At 31.9% G+C, this 20,716-nt stretch overlaps 4 protein-coding genes and 1 non-coding gene across 5 annotated transcripts; 2 read left to right on the forward strand and 3 right to left on the reverse strand.

Moving 5' to 3' along the window:
• The first annotated feature begins 4,674 nt into the window (after positions 1 to 4,674).
• Positions 4,675 to 10,508, forward strand: LOC8274475 (homeobox-leucine zipper protein GLABRA 2). Its single transcript, XM_002515977.4, has 11 exons — positions 4,675 to 4,965; positions 5,221 to 5,507; positions 6,179 to 6,296; positions 6,451 to 6,645; positions 6,782 to 7,153; positions 7,263 to 7,364; positions 7,922 to 8,131; positions 8,843 to 9,017; positions 9,100 to 9,371; positions 9,612 to 9,698; positions 9,790 to 10,508. The coding sequence occupies exons 1-11, from the start codon at positions 4,888 to 4,890 to the stop codon at positions 10,168 to 10,170; spliced, it is 2,277 nt and encodes a 758-aa protein (XP_002516023.2). The 5' UTR covers positions 4,675 to 4,887; the 3' UTR covers positions 10,171 to 10,508.
• A 1,904-nt stretch (positions 10,509 to 12,412) lies between these two features.
• LOC8274476 (30S ribosomal protein S17, chloroplastic) lies at positions 12,413 to 13,135 on the reverse strand. Its single transcript, XM_002515978.4, has one exon. It carries the CDS (start codon positions 13,014 to 13,016, stop codon positions 12,546 to 12,548), a length of 471 nt encoding a protein of 156 aa, XP_002516024.2. The 5' UTR covers positions 13,017 to 13,135; the 3' UTR covers positions 12,413 to 12,545.
• A 1,220-nt stretch (positions 13,136 to 14,355) lies between these two features.
• LOC8274477 (photosystem I reaction center subunit VI, chloroplastic) lies at positions 14,356 to 15,718 on the forward strand. The gene is made up of 3 exons (XM_002515979.4): positions 14,356 to 14,541; positions 14,653 to 14,779; positions 15,428 to 15,718. Exons 1-3 carry the CDS (start codon positions 14,414 to 14,416, stop codon positions 15,605 to 15,607), a joined length of 435 nt encoding a protein of 144 aa, XP_002516025.1. The 5' UTR covers positions 14,356 to 14,413; the 3' UTR covers positions 15,608 to 15,718.
• Positions 14,914 to 14,987, reverse strand: TRNAT-AGU. Its single transcript has one exon. It is a non-coding gene; the product is annotated as a tRNA-Thr (tRNA).
• A 156-nt stretch (positions 15,719 to 15,874) lies between the features above and the next one.
• On the reverse strand, positions 15,875 to 19,257 carry LOC8274540 (rop guanine nucleotide exchange factor 12). Its single transcript, XM_002515980.4, has 7 exons — positions 18,513 to 19,257; positions 18,135 to 18,251; positions 17,670 to 17,824; positions 17,485 to 17,559; positions 17,086 to 17,358; positions 16,671 to 16,991; positions 15,875 to 16,579 (listed from the first exon to the last, which is right to left on the reverse strand). The coding sequence occupies exons 1-7, from the start codon at positions 18,823 to 18,825 to the stop codon at positions 16,169 to 16,171; spliced, it is 1,665 nt and encodes a 554-aa protein (XP_002516026.1). The 5' UTR covers positions 18,826 to 19,257; the 3' UTR covers positions 15,875 to 16,168.
• Between the last annotated feature and the right edge of the window lie 1,459 nt (positions 19,258 to 20,716).

The following is a 20,716-nucleotide window of genomic DNA, read 5'->3' on the forward strand; positions in this document are numbered from 1 at the left end:
GGTTGTCCTCATAGCCAATTAGGTTTTATTGGGCCCACGTCTTCTAATTAGCAACCTTATAGTGGCTTCATCAATCAAGAAAACTACTTTCTTTATGTGTTAAAAAGATTAATTTATTTTGGTTTACGACGGACATAATCCAACTAAAGGAAAGTATTTTCCCATCAATTGGTTAACTAAGGTTTATTTATTATATGAATTTAACTTTGGTAGAGTTGAAATCAATTTTAATTATTAGACTTTGGAAACTATGATTGATAAATTCCTTTGCATTTTTATTTTATTTTATTTTTAATTATCCTATGATCAAACCTTTTCAAATCATACTAATGAAAAAGTTGAAGAAATACACATAACAAAGTCTATTGTAATTTAAACTATTCTTTGATCCTAAAAGGCTAATGTGATAAGAAAATTAATTTGTTCCCAAAAATTGAAACTTTATCACTTTCGAGAGTGTGTAATGTTAAATCATAACAAGTAATTTGGTGATTCCTAATTTTTGCTATTTACTTTCACTGAGAAATGATTAGAAAAAAGAATTAATGGCTTAATTAGCTTTTATTAATGTCTAATGTGTCAATGAAGTGTAAGATTGTGGGATAAATAGTTTGACTTATTCTATTTGGGAGACAATTATTTACTTAAAACAATTTCAAAAGCTTGGAGCCAAATTCATTAATTGCATTTACTTCTTTGATTCCTTTAATGACATGAAGACATATTGGGTGCTATATTAATACTTACGAAACAAGAGCTACTCCAGCTTCTAGTCGTCCGCATATTAGTATCGTGCAGGTTAGCTGTGATGGTAGCTTTTTGACTTCTTCTTCCATCATGGCTTGGCTAATCCTAGCCCAACTATATAATTGGCTTTCTTTTTTTCCTTCTAGTCGTCTTTCCCCTCTCCTAATAGAGCTATATAAATATCAAATAATTTAAAAATGAAAAGGATTTATTTACTCTAGTGTATATAATGTAATGAATAAATTAATTTTACAATCCTACTCTAAAAATAATAGTTATACTCATAACACTTATCGTTTGTTAACAATCACAATTTCGTTACATAATTATTTTTAAATAATTATATGATTGCTAGTCATTTCTTCACTCGTTATATTGCTATTATTATTCCTGTAATTATAAATAGCTAAAAAGAATGAGTTTATAAAATTCATTTAAGGATTTTCAGTATCTTATAATTATTTTTCATATTTCAAAAATAATAATTTATATATTTTTAGATGTCTTCGGTAATAAAGTATTTAATATTTTAAAATTTTATTAATATGATAAATATAATAATTATTTTATTAATTATATATTTATTACTATAAATATACATATTAAGATTAATAGTATAAATCTATAGCAAATATACAATTAATATATCGTTACATAATTGAAAAATTAATATATATAATATTAAAATATAAAATAAACACTATTCCCTTTAAATAGAATCAAAAATCAGAATCATTGTTTGATTAAAAAAATAACTTACTATTTAAGAATTACTGTATAATAAATAAAAAATTATATATTAACAGTAATATTATGTAAAATATAAGTATAAATGTCAAAAAAACTATTATTCTATATCTTAAAATTAATAAGATATACAAAGATTTTTTTATTTTAAAAAATATATATATTTCTAGAAAAGACTCGCACGTTTCTTCTAACAAAAGTGTGTATAAACAAAAGAAAGAAAAAAAATGCAAGTTGACATCCTGATAATTAAAGAATTACATGCGTAAACATTTTGTGCATAATTCAAGCTAATACAATCCATAGGATTCTTTAAATTTTAATTCAATTCGATCTACACAAGAACACTAAAGAGTTGAGACTGTTAGGTATTTGATTACAGTAACATGGAAAAGTAGTTTACAAAATAAATAAAAATTGCTAATGGATTTTGATTAAACACATTAATTATATGAAAGTATTATAATATTTTAGGAATATTATTCTTAAATAGAGATATATAATGTAGTATAATAGAAAATAATAAGACAAGGGTTATGCATGGGAGATGAAAAATGCAAATAATACCTTCTTATTTGTTGAAACTTAATTAATTACTTTCCTCTTTCTTAATTAATTACTTAGTGTGTCAAATTCATTATTTTCATTGTTTTGTCATCAATCAAAAATATTTTAATGGATGAACTTTATTATGTGCTAATACCATCTAAAAATCAGCACACTTTGTCGTATACATGGAGTTTATATAAATGTATATGAACCCTTTTCAGAATACTGATAATAAATACATCCACCCATAACTTGTAGACTTGTAGTCTTATTTTCTTTTACTTAATTGTTTTCGATTTCTTTTTTCGGATAAAAATACTAAGATAGACAACATACTAAATCCAAAAACTCTTATACCATTCAAGAGTAAAGTTAACTGAAAAAAGGGCATATGAATAAACCTAGTAATATTAGGAATAGAATAGCTTGATTTAGATTATTAGTTGCTTTAATTATGAGAAATGGAAAGCAAGCTTGGCAAGGTAGCCTGGAAAAGGATTGAGGTGACTCGAGATGGTCTGTCCAAAATGGCTCCATACTCTACTAATCTAAACACTAAAACCCTGTCGAGATTTTAAAAATTATTTCTAAAAAATGGGTATTATAGTTTTTTTTTTTTCTAAAGAAAACTGCTTAATATATGTTTTATAATCCAATAATAATTTCAAACATATCTCAATTCTGTACAGAATTTATTAAGAGTTGATGTTCAAATTGATCAATCACATCTGTTTTAAATTATCTTTTCATTATGAGAAAATGAATGCGTCTTAGATTTGAAGTTCATAACCATCAAATATTTGATAAAATATTAATAAGACTGGTAGTATAAAATTGGGAATGGGATAGATATGGGTGCATATCAATGGCCCTCCTAACAGCACCTACAGACTTATTAGTGCAATGGCAGGTGCATCTTTCCATTTGAGAGAAAAAAAATCTCAAACTTCTTCCTTTAAAAGTAGAGTTGTTTATGGATATGTGTAATTTTTTTCTTAAATATATTCTTAGGTTTTATATATAATATCTTTTTAGATTTAATCCGGTCTAATTTATATATAAGCTAAAATGTATATTTATGAATATTGACCATTTAATCAGTTTAACATTTTGACTTTAGATTTAATCTAATAGACACTTAAATTTATTTTTGTAATAATATTTTAACATTTAATATGTGTTTTGATTCAATACTCCTATATGTATTACACAAATGTGTTCAAATATCATTAAAATATAAAGTTTATGTGTATGTTAGATTAAATTAAAAATTAAAAATATTTAGATATTATAAAAAATAAAATTCAAATGTCTGCTAGATTAAAATATTAAACTAACTAATTGATACCAAATATAAAAACATAAATCTAATGACAAATTATAGATAAATTTTTATTGCCAGATAAAATTGCTAAAATGACGAGGCTAAATTAGCCGTCAACTGATTCTGCATTTCAAGAGTAAGCGGTAGAGTTTGTTCCCAGTAAATATGCGGCTTGATCAAATCCCTGCAATTTCACTTTAAAATCTCCCTACTCAATGACTTATATTTGTCGGTTAGAATTGACAAGAAAATAAATTCTTTCTATTAAACACAATATTTATATCATGATATGATCCGTGGGCATGTAACCAGTACTAGAAAATGGGTAGGTTTAAAACCACCCCTTATTAATCGATAATTCAATAAAATATTTACAACATATATAATTGCCATACCCAATCCTATCTCATGCACCTTAGCAAACAATGCTAAAAACTGAAGGATTTTGGAGGTAAGGAAATCATTATCAGAATGACAGACCCAAAGCTATGGAATTTGAATGTGGATCTTTCGTCCAAATAAAATGCCCTCATTTATTTATTTATTGTTAATAGTGGCTTCTTTTAATATAATATTTCCAGACTGATTTTTTTGTTTTATTTTATGCCCTCTAATGCTTTCTCGATGAGGCTTGGAAATCTAGACCAAAAATCAATTTATCCTAATCCTGAGGGAAAGACCTTCCTAAATAATAAGAGAATTTGTTAGATTTAATGGAGAAACACATATTATTAAGTCGCTAATTCTTCAAGCCATCGGGCTTATTCTTTATAAATATAATAATTATATATCTATATTTATTATATTCTTATAATGTTAATCCATTACTTTCATTGTTATGAGATTTTTAACAAACCATGCATTGTAAATATTCTAATTCTGATTCTAAAATATCAATATTAATTATATTTCTAATCTCAATTTTAAATATAAATTAAAAAATTATTTTATAAATATTGTTAAGATCATTTTTATATTTATTAGGTTGATAAAATTTTAAAATATTAGAATTCTATTAAGAAAGATGCTTAGAATATCTTAAATTATTATTATTATTATTATTATTATTATCTAAATATGATAAATAATTATAAAATATTGAAATTTTTGTCTATAAGATCATTTTATATTATTATTTAAAATAAAAATAATAAAAACAGTGAAATAAGTGATGTATAAATGGCTAGCTAAAGCCAGGAAGCTGAAGAAACCACATAAAGGAAACTGGGGAAATACCGTTGAAAAGAGCAGATTCAACTGAAATAAAGTTAGTTGGATATCTTCTTTTATTTCCACTCTCAAAAGAACATCTAACAGTCAACTCCTACCAGCCCTTTCTTTCCACCATTTCTCTCAAAACAACAATTCTTCTTCAGAGCTTCATTTTTGTTTTTATATCCTTAAATCAAGAAGACCCCACAGACCATTCTTTCTCTCTCTCAACCTCCATTGCTGCTGCTCTTTGTGTGCTACTTCCTCCTTAAAACAACCATTTCACAAAGAAACCTTCTCTCTGTGCCATGGGAGTCGACATGTCTAATCCACCTTCTTCTCGTACCAAGGACTTCTTTGCCTCTCCTGCTCTCTCTCTTAGTCTTGTAAATTTCCCTCTTCTTCCTTTCTTTTCATCATTTTTTCCCCTCAATTGTCTCTCCTCTATCTATTTTTTTTTTTTTTCAGTTTTCTTGGCTATACCATTTTCAAGAACCATCATATGTGTTTCGAAAAAGAAAAAAAGAAAAAGACTCGATGAATATGTATATACATATATTCTATATGCAATCATGCATATGTATAAAAACATAGCATATCATGTTTAATTTCTTTCTTATTTAGTGTTCTTGTAATTGAAGGCTGGAATCTTTCGAGGCGCTAATGCAGCAGGACCGGCGACTCCAGCGATGGAGGTGGAGGAAGGGGATGAAGGGAGTGGAGGAGGAGGAGAAAGAGGAAGAAGAGAAGAAACAGTTGAAGTTAGCAGCGAAAACTCAGGGCCTATGAGATCAAGATCAGATGATGATTTTGACGGTGAAGGTGAGCATGAGGATGACGATGGCGGCGACGGTGATGACAAGAACAAGAAGAAAAAGAGAAAGAAATATCATAGGCACACCGCCGAGCAAATTAGAGAAATGGAAGCGTAAGTCCTCTCTCTTTGTCTCTCAATTTCCAAATCGTTTTCTTTAATTTCGTGTATCAATGTATATAACAATGAAATTACTGTTCATAACAATTAATGATGGCACACAAAAGATTTGCTCCAGTAACTTTGAATACTCTTTAGGTCTAACGTGCATGGGGTTTGCTAATTATCTAAATTAACCTGCTTAAACAAAAATTCATATGTTATAAATAATGAACAAGAATGTTTACATATAATCATCTTTGAGGTTAGGAATATGTTAAATACTTGATATTACTATTCTTTACTGTCCATCTGACTATACGTATGTACTCTCATAATAAGAAAAGTTAATGACAGTGATTAAAAGACTAAAGAAGATCATATACTACTATAATAAAGTGTTTAAAAATGAGTCAGAGTTAAGTGGTAAAGTTACTTTTCCTATGTTTTTACATGTCAATGAAGAATCAAATAACGCAGAATATCTAAACAAAACAAAACAAAAACAAAAAAAGAACCCAGAAACGGAATACAGAAAAGATGAAAAGCAACATTCTTTAAATTTCATATAGTCTAAAGTTCATTAAATAGTTATCTTTACTATGTTCATGTTCGATAATTTGATCAACATTTTTATTGTATGTGACGTACGTATCTATTTGTGATGAATGAACTATGACTTGCAGGCTATTTAAAGAATCTCCACATCCAGATGAAAAGCAAAGACAACAATTAAGCAAGCAATTAGGACTTGCCCCTAGACAAGTCAAATTTTGGTTCCAAAATCGCAGAACTCAAATCAAGGTAATTTGTAGTTCTTCATTTGTTGATTTTCTCCTCAATGGGTATACAATATAATCTTTTAATAAATTTTCTTATTATTGTAGTCAGTACTATACATAGTACAAATTGCATTACCTAGCTAGCTAGCATGTATAAGAATAATGATATGTTGCAGGCTATACAAGAAAGACATGAAAACTCCTTATTGAAAACAGAAATGGAGAAGCTTAGAGATGAAAATAAGGCTATGAGGGAGACAATCAATAAAGCTTGCTGCCCCAACTGTGGCACTGCTACTACTAGCAGAGACACTTCCTTAACAACTGAAGAACAACAACTACGTATCGAAAATGCTAAACTCAAATCCGAGGTTAGTGGAAAAATTGTCAGCACATAGTTGATTAATTTTTCAATTTTCTCTAATTGCAGTTAGTTAATTTACTTAGAAGAATTAATTAATTAATTGTTTCTATGTGATCATGTTGTTCATAATTATACATGTATAGGTAGAAAAACTTAGAGCAGCTCTAGGAAAGTATCCTCCAGGGGCAGCACCCTCATGCTCGGCCGGAAGTGAGCAAGAGAATAGAAGTTCATTAGATTTTTACACTGGAATTTTTGGGCTTGAGAAATCAAGAATCACGGAGATCGCTAATCAAGCAATGGAAGAACTTAATAAAATGGCTACTGCTGGAGAACCATTGTGGATTAGGAGTGTTGAGACCGACCGCGAAATCCTTAATTATGACGAGTATATAAAGGAGTTTAATGTTGAAAATCCAAGCAATGGAAGATCAAAAAAATCCATTGAAGTATCTAGAGAGACTGGAGTTGTGTTTGTTGATCTTCCAAGGCTAGTTCAAAGTTTCACGGATGTGGTGAGACATCAAGATCGCTATCATATGTTTATATTAATTATTAAGATGTTCCAAATTTTTTATTAGTGCCCTTTACATTAACTTAGTTTTCCTCCATGTTTGTAAGTAGAATCAATGGAAAGAAATGTTTCCATGCCTGATATCAAAGGCAGCTACAGTGGATGTTATCTGCAATGGAGAAGGTCCTAATAGAGATGGAGCAGTACAACTGGTGAGTTATTTATATTAATTATGGTCAGCTAATTGATACATTTACAGTCCATAATATGTGTTTGAATTCAATGTCTACACCAGTCTATACACTTTCATGAAAATCCCCCAAGAAAATACTTCATATATAAGTAGGAAATCAACATTAAATTTAGTGAAGACAAACTTATAGATACTTGATTGAAGTGGGATATTTCCTTTTTTCTTAAGAAAAAGAAAAACATAAAGCAACTAGCATATATAAATTTAAACTGCAATTAATGATTTTTATGGCTCAGTACCCTTAACTTTATGATAAATACAAAATTGATTTTAGCAATTGGCATGTCCTTTCATCCTCAGGTCCACCCTATTGAAAGGATGCGTATCTTGGACCACTTCTTTTTATTTTAAATTACCCCAGCTAAGGGTCAAAATTCTTCAACATATATGACTACTCTAGCTAACTTCAAGAAATGGCCTGAAGAAAGAAGGGACACCCAAAATAGATATTTACAGTAGTCATCAGTAAAAAAAAAAAAGCATATGGAATATAAAAATGTACTGTATTCGTTGCAGATGTTTGCTGAGGTACAGATGCTTACACCAATGGTGCCCACTAGAGAAGTATATTTTGTCAGATATTGCAAACAGCTTAGTGCAGAGCAATGGGCAATTGTTGATGTTTCCATTGACAATGTTGAGGATAATATTGATGCCTCACTTGTTAAGTGCAGAAAACGCCCTTCTGGCTGCATAATTGAAGACAAATCAAATGGTCATTGCAAGGTACAACTTACAGACGATCATTTTCTTGTTCATATTCTTAATTTTTAATATATTCTTCTTGTTGGAAATTGGGTGTGAGACCATGTTGGATCTTGGAGTTCAATAATTATGATTATCTTTATTTTTGTTTTTGGTGTTTGTCTCCTGGAGAAACAATCAGAATCATATATGCTTCCGGATTCAGGCTGTTACCATCGCGTTTATTGCGACTAAATCTTTTTATATTCCTTCAAATAATACCCACTTGATTTTTTTTTTTATAACCCAATGCATTTGACAGCAGTGTTATCATTTCTTTTTCTCTTCTCGATTTTAAATTTCAAGAATTTCTAAATAAATTAGTTTGTTTTAATATTATTAATTACTTATGTGGAATTTGAATTCATATCCATAAATGACATGTCTCATATCCCCTGAATAATGCCAAATCCATTGTCTTTTTCCAAGTTAGTGCATTAAGATAAATATTTGCACGTAGGCCTAGTCCTAGTGATATCCAGTCATGTTTATGTTTTCACATCAGAATTGTCGATGGATAGGAAAAATAATTACTGGTCGAGACAAAATCAATGAGATTTTTAGTTGAGTGATAAAGTCATCTCTCATTATTCGAGTTCAATTTGATCAAATAAAGACAAATGTTTAGGAGAAGAAAATACAATACTATGCAGTTGACATGCTCAAAATTCAAATTCATGACAATGTTTTCAGGTGACATGGGTAGAGCATTTGGAATGCCAGAAAAGCACAGTTCATACCATATATCGCACCATTGTTAATACTGGTCTAGCCTTTGGTGCAAGGCATTGGGTAGCAACATTGCAGCTCCAATGTGAACGTATCGTTTTCTTCATGGCAACAAATGTTCCTACGAAGGATTCAACAGGTAAGATCCCTGACTAGCTTGCTGTTGTCAATCTTTCTTCGATTTCATTGCTGGATATTAATAATCCGTTGTTGTAACCTAGGTGTTGCGACGCTAGCTGGGAGGAAAAGCATTCTGAAACTGGCTCAGAGAATGACATGGAGTTTTTGTCGCGCGATTGGAGCATCGAGCTACCATACATGGAACAGGGTCACAAGCAAAACCGGAGAAGACATAAGGATTTCCTCCAGGAAGAACTTAAATGACCCTGCTGAACCTCTTGGAGTGATCTTGTGTGCAGTTTCTTCTGTATGGTTGCCAGTCTCTCCTCATGTCCTGTTCGATTACTTACGAGATGATACGCATAGAAATGAGGTATTTATATGATCATTTCAGCTTAGTTGTACTGTTATTACAATTCAATCCTCTAAGCCATTAAGATAGTAACGCTGTGCTGGAATGCCTGTCTTATAGAGTACAAATTCAGGGGTTCTAATTCTGATAGCTCCTTTTCTCTTTAAGAATTTTTGAAGTACTAATTACCATTCCTCTACATAATAGTGCAAGAACTGCAAAGTAGAATTGCCTGATGGTGTTTTTCCACTTAATTTTTAGTGGGATATTATGTCAAATGGAGGCCAAGTTCAATCTATTGCAAACTTAGCTAAAGGGCAAGATCGAGGCAATGCAGTAACTATACAAGTGAGTTGGTTTCTTTATAACCAGAGAACTAAAATTTATATCTGTTTCTTCATTCGCGACCATGAATTACAAGGGTTTTGCTCAAATGCAGACGATGAAATCGAACGAGAATAATATGTGGGTACTCCAAGATTGTTGCACGAATGCTTATGAATCCATAGTAGTCTATGCTCCGGTGGATATAAATGGAATGCAATCTGTGATTACTGGATGTGATTCAAGCAGCACAGCTATACTACCTTCAGGATTCGCAATTCTTCCTGACGGACTCGAAACAAGGGCCCTCGTAATCACTTCCAGGCGAGAGGAGAAGAGAACGGAAGGGGGATCTTTGTTGACAGTGGCATTCCAGATCCTGACTAATACATCCCCAACAGCCAAACTGACCATGGAATCTGTGGAATCTGTTAACACACTTATATCCTGCACGTTACGAAATATTAAGACAAGCCTGCAATGTGAAGATACTTGATTATTCTTAGATTTATTAGTTAGATAGATACTAATTTATTGTACAAGTTATAGGTTTCCAGCTTGTTTTTTTCTCACTTTTTTTTTTCCTTGTCCCTCTAAATTTCAAATATTCGAAGGTGGAAAGAGGGGTTTTTTCTCAATTCTTTTTTTGGTTATAATAGTTTGCCATATTGTTTGCGGTTGGAGTGAAGGAGCTTTGGAGCAAGTACATCTCTTTAATTTGGGGATCTGGAGGAGTGAGAGGGACATATGGCTCGCAAACTTGGTAAATCCAAGAGTGAAATATCACCATGTACAGTACTGATATTTATCAATGCCATTTTGTTATTATTTTAATTGCTGTCTGAAAATCCTGAAGTGATTCAAATAAGCACAGAATGTCAAACCAGAAGAGTTGGAAATTATAATTTCTGAATATCTAAGATTGTCTGGTGTAACATTCATTTGATCTAATGGCAAGCGCAGATGAGCAAGTTCAGAAAATTCATGTGATTTCAACTCTGCAAGCAAAATTCATTTCATTTCTTATGATAAGCTGAAAGTGTAAAATTCAGTTGCATATTTAATCATTTTAAATGTAATCAACCCTCTTTCACAAACAAAGAAATCTGATCAAATGTAATTCAATAGAGAAAGTATAAAAAGTAAAATGCATAATTTATGTAATTCAAATTCCAACAGAAACTTAACAGGTTGCCTGACATCTAGTTAATCAGAAGAACCCCTGATATCAGAACATTATATACAGAAGCTTAAACCAAGTTGAAGATACAAAAGTCCTGGAAAATTCCCATGAGTTTTAAATATTTCGCAAAATCTTCAAGTGATCAAACTGTAAACTATTTTCGTTTAATTAGACATGGTCTGATTTAAACATAGGTTTTCATTGTGTCGGCCACAAAACATGCTACAACTTACAACCACAAAATTCTCTGTTTATTTTTATTTTTCCTTTTTTTAACTTTTTTACACAATGTTATTTCTGATTAATACTTACCAATTTATTTTCGGTATTTGCTCGTCTAACTCTCAGTTACCCACTCTCTAGATATACTACAATTAATTCTCAATGCAAAAGGCCAAAAGTCAAGCCAACCCAGAACAATATCAATTAACAAAGTCCAAAACCCAAAAAAGAGTAAGCACAACATAAAACATATTTTCATTACTGGCATAAAAACTACAACTGAGCCTGAAATTGAAACACATATACTAATCCTCTTGCTTCTTCAGATAAATAGAAATCTCCAACCACAACCAAGAATATATTTAAAGTCAAACAGGAATTAAACTTGAAGGAGCCAAACTCATAATCATCACTAATGATCCTTTAACCCATCCAAGAAACAGATCCCATCTAAATTCAGTTCTTCAATTCATTCCCATTTGGTAAGCCCCAGTACGATCATAGGAGTTCTCAAGCACATGGGTAATTTCTTTTCATAGTTTATACCCATCATCAGAGATTACTCGGCAACCATATCAATCCCACTAAAAACAACCACCAAATTCCATCAAAATATGACCGAATTTAACTACACTAATTGCACAACAGAGATATGAAACTAATCCCCGTGATCATGGCACACAAAAGCTCTAAAATCCAGAGTCACCAAAAGTCAAGTTCCGAGAATCACAATTAAGCAACTAGAGAACATAGTCCACTACCAAACGTGGCCATTGTGGAGATGCTAAAACATCCCACAATATATATCACCACCCTTCTTCTCATATTCCGTCTCCATGACTGGCTTACAACTCACCACTGTTTCCAATAAACCCAAGGAAGAGAAGGAATTTCACACTAAGTTGATTAACTTATCACAACTTAAATTGAAAAATATGTGGCAAATAACACCAGAAGGTAACCAAGAACATACAACCGAACTCAACAACATTGTGATGGCGTCAACATGATCCAACTGAAACCAACAAGCAAATTCCACAAACAAACAAAAAACTTCCTCAACTTTACAATCTATACCAATTTCAATCCAGAACCATAAGACTGACATTTATTGGTTTTACATCCATTAAACAACACCCAAATTGCAAAATCATAAAATACAGTGGCTAACTACATTCCAATCTGTCACAATTGAGCAACGAAAACACATTCAACCTAATTAGGAAAAACAATGTAAAGCCAAGGAATTTCGGATTTTAATACAACATCAAAAGACATTCCAAGTTAAATTAAAAACAGCCATCTAATTGGTACTAGAGCTGACAGGATTATATGAAACAAAATCAATCCCACAACCGTTAAATAAATTACACGGAAATATCCATTCATCATCATGGTAGCAATTATCAAATTACATCACAAAAATTCACAATTGAAGCACAAATTACACAACAACGGACCTCACATTAAACCTGCTGTTCCTGTTGAGACTCCAATGGAATCCCAAGTCCCCCATCATCATTCTCTTGTTTCTTCTCCTTCCTAATCCTAGCAGGAACAGGAATAGCAATAAAAGCTTTAGTCTTGCTGATGGGTTTACTTTTTTCCAGCTGAACCAAGTCACCAACTTTGAACTGATTTTCAGGGTCATGAGCCTGAAACTTCTTCTTCTTTCTAACCCTTCTTTTGTACTTAGGATGTGGGGCTAATCTTGTTACTTCAACTGAAACTGTCTTGTCATTAGTTGCACAAACAACTCTGCCTTGAATCGACTTCATGGCCCTAACTGGAGGCATAAAAGAAAAGGGGTTTGGGTGTTGGAGAGAGAGAGATGAAGTGGGTTTTGAGAGGTTTGAAAGTGGAGCGGTGCCATTGAGGAAAGGGGTGGAGAGAGTGAGGGAATTGAGTGAGGAAGTGAGAGACATTGTTAGTACCATAGTGAGTGTGGGAGTTTGGGATTTGGGGATAAGAAAGGGGAAAGAGAGGTTTTTGGTTGGGTTATCTTTTTGGATTGGGTATTTGGGCGTTTCCTTGGAGTTTGGTATGGATGTTGAAGGAGGGCTCTCGTGTTCTAGGGGTGCATGATAACTGGTGCTCTTTTTTTTTTTTTGGACTTATTGAATTCTAATATTTTTTATATGTTTTAAATTATAATTTATTTTTTTATTAGTTATTAGTTTAGTAACCATTATTATTTATATAGAAATTATCACATAAAATGAATTTTTATATTTTATATTTTATAATTATAATTTTTGTAAGAAATTTGATAAAATATTTTAGAGACACATTTATATAATGATACTGATTAATAAAATTTACATTTATCAAACCAGACGAAGAAAATATTCAATGAAATAATATTATAATTATGTGCATCAAAAGGTAAAGTAATAAAAGATGACATCTCATTCTTATATTTGAAATTGAAATTAAGATTTCAAATCTTAAGATAATTTATTAGAATGTAATACATAAATAGAGATTATTTGTGTAAATTTCATTTAAATATATATTATTAATTAAAAGTAAGCTGATCTAAAATACACATAAAAAATTATTAAATAATATTTAATCAATTATTTAATCTGATTTCTTATAATTAAACACAGTGCATTTATATGCGACTAATAAATTGTTTAAGGAAATCTTGACTCTAAATTTCAAATTACAATCAATAATAATTGTTTTTGTAAAGCATAATCAACAATAACAACAATTTTTAATAAGAACATGAGATAATTACTTTGCCACTAAACTAATGAATTATGTTAGTAGTTTTTATTTTATTTTATTCTAGAAAATGCAAATATAATGCGTGATGAGAAAAATACATCCATTTGGTTTACACTTACGGTCGAGATTTGGGGCTTGGGCTCTAAGAGTTTGACCCATAAAATCAAAACCAATTCCTGGACTGTATTGGGCTTGAGAAAGAGGCTCCGGCTCTTTGGGCTTACTTGACCATACCCTTACATAGAGATTAGTCCATCTAACATGGATTCTTTATGTAGCTTTCAAATGAAACTGTGGACTTCATTTATGTTTTATATTATTTAATGAGTTTTCCTTTTTCTTAAAAATATACTTATGGCTTTGAAATTCGTTTGCATAACCAAGTTCCATTTGATTTAGTGGAAGATCATAAAATGGATAGGCTTATCCAGCTATAATCCACATGGCACCACAGAAATAACACTCCATATCTCTCTCAAGAAAACCCATTGTGCCACGTGTCCAGCTAATATCCATGCAAATGATCAAACACCCAACTCCTTTTCTACTTCATTATGCCAACTGAAACAGAGAAAAGAAAAAATCAAGCTCCAAGGTAATGGCATCTCTAGCTACCTTTGCTGCTGTGCAACCAGCCACCGTCAAGGGCCTTGGCGGCAGCTCCCTCACAGGAACAAAGCTCCATGTCAAACCATCTCGCCAGAGCTTGAGACCCAAAAACAGAAGGTACTTAAGTGCTGTTAATTCTTTTGTTATGTTTGAGGCTAGTGCATGTATATATGCTTTGGCTATTGTTTTGCAGCAGTGTCTCATATTGTATTTGATATTTTCATATAGGAATGGTGCTGTGGAAGCTAAATATGGTGACAAGAGTGTGTACTTTGATTTGGAGGATTTAGGCAACACTACTGGGCAATGGGATTTGTACGGCTCAGACGCTCCTTCTCCATACAACCCTCTCCAGGTTCCGTCACCATTTTGATTTTCTAAATTCTGATAAACTAATTAGTCATGTAGTAAAATAAATAAGATTTATAAAACTTCAACAAAAAGATGACGGAACTTCATTCTGGAATCAAGATTTTGTGCAGTTTTTCATGCTTTCATTGAGAGTCGAACTCAAGACCTCCCGCTTACTAAACGGGTGCTCTAACCAACTGAGCTATGAAAGCTAGACGTGGTTTAATATTTTACAGAAAAATTCTTGAAGAAGCATTACTTTTGGACTAATTGGGATGAGCTTATTTGATAATTTTAATGTTTATGCACTACCTGTGTGTGGTTTAGCTTGAAGAACAAAGTGAAAATAAAATTTGTTGTTGTGCATGGATAATTTGAGGGATTTGAAGATCTAAACTTGATTTACATTGTATGTGAAAAGAACTTTTCAGACAGTTATTGCAAGTTTTGAAACATATTCTTTTAATTTTTGAAAAGAAGATATGTAGTGTTAATGCATCAACAGCCTTAGAACACCAGATATAAGTCAAGCATGTAGAATGCTACAACCCAATGCATTTTGCTAGCCATCTTATCTTTTCCATGCCCGTGCCGAGCTCCATATATGCAACTATGGCAATGACTTAGAATTCTCATTTACATGCAACTGCAGAGCAAGTTCTTTGAGACATTTGCAGCTCCATTCACCAAGAGAGGATTGCTGCTCAAGTTCTTGATCTTGGGAGGTGGCTCTACCCTTGCTTACCTGAGTGCTACAGCTACCGGTGACGTTTTACCGATCAAGAAGGGCCCACAACTTCCACCAAAACTGGGTCCGCGTGGGAAGATCTAATTTAGTTAATGCCTTAGTTCTCATTGTATGTATCTTCTTTTGCCTTTGTAAGTTTGTCTAAAGCCTACTTAAGACCCTTATTATTGATTCAAGGATGTTGGTTTCTAGTCAGCTTTGTTGCATTTCTTTGTAGTTCTATATGCTTTCTGTTTGATAATGTTGGCAAGTCAGCATTGTGTGAATGCTGCTTTGAATTGAAATGAACTGCTCTGTTCCAGGCAGTAATTGATAGAATGTACAGCAGTACGGGATTAGCTAACCTTATGATTGTCCAGTACTCGCTCAAAGAATGAATTAATTGCCAAAATTACATTTCAGTCTAACAAACTACATAATGCATTTCAAATCCAATAGTTTTCTTTTACACTTGTATGCTTTCTTCTTTATTTACAGAAGGAAGGAATAGAATGTAAAACAAGAAACCCTCAAGTCTGAACTAAAAGGACCCTCGTATTTCATAATTCAATGCCAAGTTTCCTCACTCTTCTGTATCTATTTCTTCTATCATTCTTCCTGTGTGTGCGCGACATGGGTTTTCCTTTCATCCCCTATTGTTGGGGATCAATGGCGCGCCGTTGGGCTTCTTACACCTCCTAAGTTCTCAAGATAGGAAGGTTTCTTTATGGTCACTATGCTGGCAAGTTTTTCTGTTAACTTTGTATCGTCTTTGACTATCTCATCTGAATTTCCAGCTGGACCCTTCTTCCCGTCAGCTTCATTTGAATCAAAATTCCAACCCATAAAATCTGACAGTGTCATTGAATTGGCCGCATCTGACGTCCTTGCTGAGTCTTCTCTAGGTGTCGTGCTTTCTGAAGGTGTCTCTTTTAAAGGGTTCCTCTTCTGTCCTGCATATGATGGATTTCGAGTGACATAATCAGCATACAGCACATCTTCAATTCGGGACATCACTGTGTAGGCCAAGCTTTCTAGAATTCTTGAATAACTTTCCAGAATTGCTTGTCCTACATCCTGTTAGTCAAGAAGAATTTAGGAGTTTCAGTTTAATAAACATGACTGAAGTTTGAAAGAGAGCTGACGATTAGAAGAAGCTTAATCTTACCCGATTATATTGAATTTTGCTAATGTCTAGTGAGGACTGAGGAATTCCTGGGAATCTCTGCTTGAGGATTAGTAAGATAGTTTCCGCTCGCTCTTCGAATAGTTCTCTCTTTTCCAAACTGACAGCAGAACCCCAACCAGATTTCCCATCCTTCTGGTTCATCTTCCTTTTCCAAATCACTATAGAAGCCTCGATTCTGTTCTTCAGGTCTAGTATTTTGTGTTCTGATGATAGGTCCATCGTGGACAGGAACTGGTCAGGATCAAAGAATTCAACAGTAATACTCCTATAAATTGAGTCTCCAAGACTTGCCCTGCCATTCTGCCAAAGTAACAATAACAAAAATGTTATCAGAAATTGGTCAAGGCACTTTTGTGCGACATTTTAATGGAAGTTACTTTCTTTTCTTATTTACCTTAGGGAGGGATTCAATATAATTTTCAGGAATCTCCATTTCTGATAGAACTTGCGCATTTATCGCCATGGCTGCCTTCAGGACTTGATTCACACAATCTTTCTGGTACTGCAGAAATTTTCTTGACGCTTCTGATAATCCATTTGGTGGAACTTTAGCAGTAGGTAGCCACCATTTATCATCTTTTCTCTTGGCGCTTCCCTTTTCTGAATCAGGGGCATCTTTTGAAATATAATAAAACTCGTTTTGGTCTTTGAAATTATCCAAGCAGTCCTGGTTCGTACAGAACATTTGAAGGACATATAGATATATGCTCTAAATTGTAATCCTTATTGAATAAATTTGATTATCCAATAATAATAATAAACTAAGAAGATGGAATAATATGTATATTCTTACAATAAGCATTGCATCAAGCTTGCGCAAGGCAGGAATGTTCATATGAAGATCGGTTCGCTGTCGTGTCACCATAATCTGTTAACTCAGGAAACATGGTAGGGTGTGAGAGATAGAGATAGAAAAAGACATAGAAATCAAGAAGCACAAAACTCTAGCTAGAAAACAAAATCCGATCAACACACTACCTCCATATTCGTCCCGTCCTTGTTTTTCTGCTGGGAAGGAACTAACTCAACTATGTAATCACTCACAGACAAAAGCCAATCGATTTCTTTTCTCCACCTTGCTTTCCTTTCTGCTGGCATAGGCTCTAGACGCTGTTGTTCACCAAAGACGGAAGCTGCAAACAGGAAGGAAAAATCAAAATGCTTGAACCAACATTCTTAATCATCTTTCTCCATAAAAATGAAGCAAAGATAATCAAGTCTAGCTAGCCAGTAATTGCTTCAAGAGGATTAAGAAGAGGACTATTAAAACTACACTCCTGTCACTACTGATGCTCTTTCCTTCCGAAGCTAAAATCCTCGCAGGCCATGCATATTGCAACAGTGCTTTAATATTATTATCAGGGATGGTAACTCATATCACGGGAGGAAACTTTGCACAGAGTTCCATTACTTGTACAATAGAGAAATAGTTAAAATATATACCAGCAAGATTTGTAGTGGCATTTGACAATGCTAGAGCAGAGGAAACACCCTTTCCTCCTCCAGACATATCCTCTCCCAAAAGCAATTTTGCAAATCTTTCTTTCATCTGTTCCATATCTGAATCAAACCCAAGAAAGAAAATGATTGAAGATCCAAATTAGTGGCAACCCAAAATTTATACAAACGCCTGCAACATGTTCACCGCATAAATATTGTTCCTGTTATCATGAAATTCTCGACATTGATATCATTTTGCAGGTGTGAATTGCTATATGCAGCCATCCAATATGAATTGTCAAATGATTTGACGTTGCTTTACTGTAATAAGAAACATAACGCAGAAATGATGACGAAATGAAATGTTTAAAAAATACTTACCTGTATGTTGTTTATCTTTGCCCTGAGTTGTAGCTGCAGCCTCATCTTTGCTGAACCTTGACTTAGGACCCTTATCGTTCCGACTAAGCACGCTTCCAATCTGTTGTTTCTCCAATGATTGATCACTTGAATGTCTTGATCCTTGGCTTCTAAATGTTATCTTATCATCCATGGAAGATTCATCTATAGTATTACTACTCTCATCGACGCTAAGACTCTTTGCATGACGACCTCCTGAATTCTCATTCATCCCTTTGAAATGAAACAATCTAGACCTTAAATTTTCTTGTTCTTGTTCAAGAGCTCGTACCATTTCAAATACTCATACAAAAGAAGAAAAGAAAAGAAAAAGTCAAAAGAACAAGAAACTGATCAAGAAACCAGAAAAGATAAACAAAACATGAAACTATGCATCTCTTGGTAAGAGACAAGAAATTTCAAAACAAAACATGAAATTATGTATCTCTTGGTTACAGACAAGAAATTTCAAATTCTTAACATATTTGTATTTCTTGTGAAAGAATTTAGTGAGTTTGAAAAAGTTGTGGAAGTGATCATCAGATTGATGGGCTTTTGGTGTAGGGGTTGATAGAATGTGGGGTGCATGTTTTGAGAGAATGAGGTGTATAATATTATTTTTTAAGAGGAATCAAGAAGAAAATACACAAAAATTAAACAAAATAAGTTATATTTTAGATGAATTCTGTGTTGTTTCTTTTTAAGTCAGGAATGGATGGTTGTATTTAGTTTCCAAAGGTCAAAACTTGCAAAGAACCCGGGTAGACAGACATACATGGGCAACCACCATCTCTCTCTCTCTAAATTTATATAATATAATTATGAATTTCTTTTCCCTTAGATGTCCAGTCATCAAATGGACAGTTTAGACGGTGTTCAAAATAATTCCAAATTTAAGCATGCTTATCCAATAAGATTTTGAGTTCGAATATTATAAATACGACTGTTGAGAAAATATTTTACTTAAATTAAATCTAAATAGTTATTATGTACAGCTATAACCAAAACAAGCTTTTTAATGACTAAACTAATTAATACATAATCTAAACAAGCTCTTTAATTATTTTTCTAATTAATAGGCAATAAGAAACAAACTTTTAAAATTTAATTTATTAATAGAATTAAAGAATCAACAATCTAATAAGCTTATTTCTTTTAAATCATATTATATATTTTTATAACATGATTGGAAACTTATCCACAGTAAATCACCACTAATATTAAATTAAAAAATATATACGAAACTAATTATCTAATTAGCAATAGGCTATTCTATTAATTAAAATAATATATCTATTTTATTTAATTAACAAAAATAATCTTCTCAAAAAAATTTTAAAAAATATAAATATTAAAGATATATAAATAATTAAATTAATTAAATTTCACAATTGTACTGAACTAAAACTTTATTAACTTCCAATTAGAAAGCATGAGTTTAGCAACTCATAATAGAAAAAATACTGCTAAAAAATTAAAGAATTTATTCTATACTAACCCTAAAACAAATGTTATCCTGAGTGTTACTATCTTCTATTTAAATTGAGCCATAAACAGAATCAAACAATTCCATTCTGTGAGCTTCTACGCAAATAAATGTCTAGCACCTACAATTTATCATTATCTAACCCAACATCATAAGAAAATAAATAAGAAGGAAAAAATAAGTCAAGTTTTATTAGAAATGAAGGATAGAATTATTAAATGAGATTTTAAAAAAAAAAAGATGACAATTATTCTAATTAAAAAATGACCTATTCTACCTATTTATTTTTTCTCAATTTTTGTCTACATGATATGTCATGACATATCGTTTTACTAGAGTACCATTATGGTACCATACCATTATAAGTCTATTTTTTAATTATAGACTAGTAGTTAATGTTATTTTAAATAATTTATTTATTTTATATATTCTTCTACTAATATAAATTGTCAATGAATTTATATATAATTTTAAATTATTTATACGAATCAAAATTTTATAGTTATTAAGTATCACTAATTAAATTTTAAAAATATATAAATAAAAAATTTAATATAAAAAATATATTTAATTGATCAATAATTAAATATTTAATTATGTTAATAAATTATTAAAATTAAAATAATATAAATATTTATAGATTTCTATAGTACCGTATACCTATAGTTCATTAGAATGACTCGTTGATATATAACACTTG

The sequence above is a fragment of the Ricinus communis genome, chromosome 8 (genome assembly GCF_019578655.1).
Source record: "Ricinus communis isolate WT05 ecotype wild-type chromosome 8, ASM1957865v1, whole genome shotgun sequence".
NCBI lineage: Eukaryota > Viridiplantae > Streptophyta > Magnoliopsida > Malpighiales > Euphorbiaceae > Ricinus > Ricinus communis.

What these genes read in the sequence shown, in the direction of transcription:
- LOC8274476 (XM_002515978.4), bottom strand. Translation starts at nt 13,016, where the DNA reads ATGGTACTAACAATGTCTCTCACTTCCTCACTCAATTCCCTCACTCTC.
- LOC8274477 (XM_002515979.4), top strand. Translation starts at nt 14,414, where the DNA reads ATGGCATCTCTAGCTACCTTTGCTGCTGTGCAACCAGCCACCGTCAAG. An exon ending in TTGAGACCCAAAAACAGAAG is followed by an intron (nt 14,542 to 14,652) that starts GTACTTAAGTGC and finishes ATTTTCATATAG; the next exon opens with GAATGGTGCTGTGGAAGCTA. An exon ending in CTCCATACAACCCTCTCCAG is followed by an intron (nt 14,780 to 15,427) that starts GTTCCGTCACCA and finishes ATGCAACTGCAG; the next exon opens with AGCAAGTTCTTTGAGACATT.
- LOC8274475 (XM_002515977.4), top strand. Translation starts at nt 4,888, where the DNA reads ATGGGAGTCGACATGTCTAATCCACCTTCTTCTCGTACCAAGGACTTC. An exon ending in ATCGCAGAACTCAAATCAAG is followed by an intron (nt 6,297 to 6,450) that starts GTAATTTGTAGT and finishes GATATGTTGCAG; the next exon opens with GCTATACAAGAAAGACATGA. An exon ending in GCAATGCAGTAACTATACAA is followed by an intron (nt 9,699 to 9,789) that starts GTGAGTTGGTTT and finishes GCTCAAATGCAG; the next exon opens with ACGATGAAATCGAACGAGAA.
- LOC8274540 (XM_002515980.4), bottom strand. Translation starts at nt 18,825, where the DNA reads ATGGTACGAGCTCTTGAACAAGAACAAGAAAATTTAAGGTCTAGATTG. An exon ending in CAAAGATAAACAACATACAG is followed by an intron (nt 18,252 to 18,512) that starts GTAAGTATTTTT and finishes GGTTTGATTCAG; the next exon opens with ATATGGAACAGATGAAAGAA. An exon ending in AGCTTGATGCAATGCTTATT is followed by an intron (nt 17,359 to 17,484) that starts GTAAGAATATAC and finishes TGTACGAACCAG; the next exon opens with GACTGCTTGGATAATTTCAA.